The sequence below is a fragment of the Chiloscyllium plagiosum genome, unplaced genomic scaffold, assembly GCF_004010195.1.
Source record: "Chiloscyllium plagiosum isolate BGI_BamShark_2017 unplaced genomic scaffold, ASM401019v2 scaf_1138, whole genome shotgun sequence".
Lineage (NCBI taxonomy): Eukaryota > Metazoa > Chordata > Chondrichthyes > Orectolobiformes > Hemiscylliidae > Chiloscyllium > Chiloscyllium plagiosum.
Genome location: NW_025202673.1, coordinates 5,239 through 7,941, shown reverse-complemented (window position 1 = coordinate 7,941; position 2,703 = coordinate 5,239). Strand labels below are relative to the sequence as shown.

The 2,703-nt window shown below is 44.6% G+C and overlaps 1 protein-coding gene across 1 annotated transcript; it reads left to right on the top strand.

Annotated features, from left to right (window-relative positions):
• Window positions 1-254: 254 nt before the first annotated feature.
• Window positions 255-1,408, top strand: LOC122546239 (low-density lipoprotein receptor-related protein 3-like; the record flags this gene model as incomplete). The annotated part of the gene is made up of 1 exon (XM_043685026.1): window positions 255-1,408. A coding segment is annotated over one exon (1,154 nt), but the record flags the coding sequence as incomplete, so codon positions are not given.
• Window positions 1,409-2,703: the final 1,295 nt, after the last annotated feature.

Sequence of the window (2,703 nt, the reverse complement as noted above, 5' to 3'; positions counted from 1 at the left end):
ACACAGCATTTCCAAGAAATTATGAATTTAGGTCAATATCCAGGAAGTGAATTTGTGCAGTCATTGATAAAATGTATGATCTATCAAAGCCAGGTCTCTGTCTAGGGTTGGAGTTATCCACTTTCACCATTAACAGGATTGTTGAAATGAGGCTGGGAAGAAGGGAGGGCCTGTTCAGCAAGACTCACTTGTTCCTCTGTTGCACACTGTTTTGCTGCAGTGCCTGAGGTTGTGATCTTTTACTGTTCACACAGGGAGACTGACTCAGAGCAGCTGCAAGCCGGATGAATTCCTGTGTGGGAATGGGAAATGTATCCTGAGCACATGGAGATGTAATGATATGGATGAATGTGGAGATAACTCTGATGAGCATGATTGTCAGCTCTCTCCGACCATGCCACATACAAGCCAGTGTTCAGCTAGAACTTTCCATTGCCTGGTTAGTGATGTCCCCCAGTGCCTCTCGATGAAAGTTCGGTGCGATGGCAGCATGGATTGTGACCAGGGGACGGATGAGGAAAATTGTCCTGATACCAGCTGTGGCAAGAGAATGGGCAATTTCTATGGTTCGTTTGCTTCACCTGACTACTTCCGGTCGCAGCAAGACCGGGCACAGTCGGACTGTGTGTGGGTGGTGGACACTCAGGACAGCAGGCACATTGTACTGCAACTGAACCTACAGTTGGGCTACAATGATAAGGTGCATGTGTATGATGGAGCAAGCAAGCAGCAGGGCAGACTGCTTCAGGCATTGTCATTCCGTAATAATCGGCACACTGTCACCATTGAGTCCTCACAAGGTCAAATCACCGTCTTCTACCATACTGACCCTGGCAGCACAGGCCATGGTTTCAATGCCACATACCAGGTGAAAGGCTACTGCCTCCCACAAGAGCACCCTTGTGGGAATGATGGGGGCTGTTTTGCAGACACTCAGCGCTGTGATGGTTGGTGGCACTGTCCGAATGGCAAGGATGAGGAGAACTGTGCTGCCTGCCAAAAGGATGAATATCCGTGTGGGGGCACCAGTGGCATGTGCTACCCACTGGCAGACCGCTGTAACAACCAGAAGAACTGCCCTGATGGCTCTGATGAGAAAAACTGCTTCTCCTGCCAGCCTGGGAATTTCCACTGCGGTACCAAGATCTGCATCTTTGAGCAGTGGCGTTGTGATGGCCAGGAGGATTGCCAGGATGGCAGTGATGAACAGAACTGCCTGGTGGTGGTGCCAAGGAAAGTGATCACAGCTGCCCTGATTGGAAGCCTGATATGTGGCCTCCTGCTGGTCATTGCCTTGGGCTGTGCTTTCAAGCTGTACTCCCTCAGGACCCGCGAATACAGGTACCACAGCCAGAGCTGTACATCTCCATCACAGTCACACACACTGTTGGGTTTCAGTAAAAAATAAACTCAACAAAGTTTTAAATGAAGAATATTCACTAATACTAATTGGAAAGTCACGCTAGATCAGAGGAGAAAGTGAGGTCTGCAGATGCTGGAGATCAGAGCTGAAAATGTGTTGCTGGAAAAGCGCAGCAGGTCAGGCAGCATCCAGGGAACAGGAGAATCGACGTTTCGGGCATAAGCCCTTCTTCAGGAATCTTACTGAAGAAGGGCTCATGCCCAAAACGTCGATTCTCCTGTTCCCTGGATGCTGCCTGACCTGCTGCGCTTTTCCAGCAACACATTTTCAGCTACTTATTTAACAAGATGGCTTCCAGTTCCTGCTGGCATCATTGGCAGTTCTAATTAAAACCCTGAATTTCTCTTTAGAAATAAGGATTTAAACTTAATGTTGAAATCCTTAGCCTACATTCAGAACTTATTGTGTTGCAACACAACCATGAATTCTTAATATTATTTTATCATGTATTGGGTTTGACATATTTATTGGAAGTTGCAATTTTCAGTCTAATATTGGAAAATACTTGAAGAAAGCACAAGGTATATCTTCTGTGAAATTAGATTATTATTTCCTACTTTGATCTATGGAATACACAGTAAAGATAAAGTTGCCATAGTCCTCCCTGACAGTAGGGCTGCTTCTCATGACAAGACAACTGGTGGTGGTTTAGCTTGAGCATCCCCAGCCTTGGTGCGGGTTGGGGTTGAGGAAGGAGAGTCCTTCATGATTATCTCAGCCAGTGAGAGAGTTGAATCCATGCATCACAAATCAGCCATTTAGCCACCTGAACTACTCTGTCCCCTTATGTGCAGTCCAGTTTATTGAAGGAACTTAGAATTACAGGATTTTGTGCCATACAGCTTTTTTGTAAAAGGGAAACAGAAACAGAAATTACTGGAGAAACTTGGCAGGTCTGGTAGCATCTGTGGGAAGAAAGCAGAGTTAATGTTTTGAGTCCAGTGACTCTTCATCAGAATGTGATCTTTGTCAGTTTCAAATCCATTTTTTAATAAAACAAAGTCGTTGTTCAGTGTGGAGTAGACAACATCAAGTCAATGTTTAGGTTTCTCTGAATTTGCAATTGCTTTCAATGGGCTAGTGAGAGTTTTCATGAAGTATGGACTAAGTTCCATTCATTTGAGAAAAATTATTTCTTTCCATAAAAGTTATGTTTGTTCAACCTTCTCAACCTTATCTACATTTGTCACTGTCCAAATATCCCTTTACTGGTTCTAAGAATAGTTTTATTTTGCATGAAGATCCCTCCAATTAATGAGTAATCACTGAAAAAAATTTGC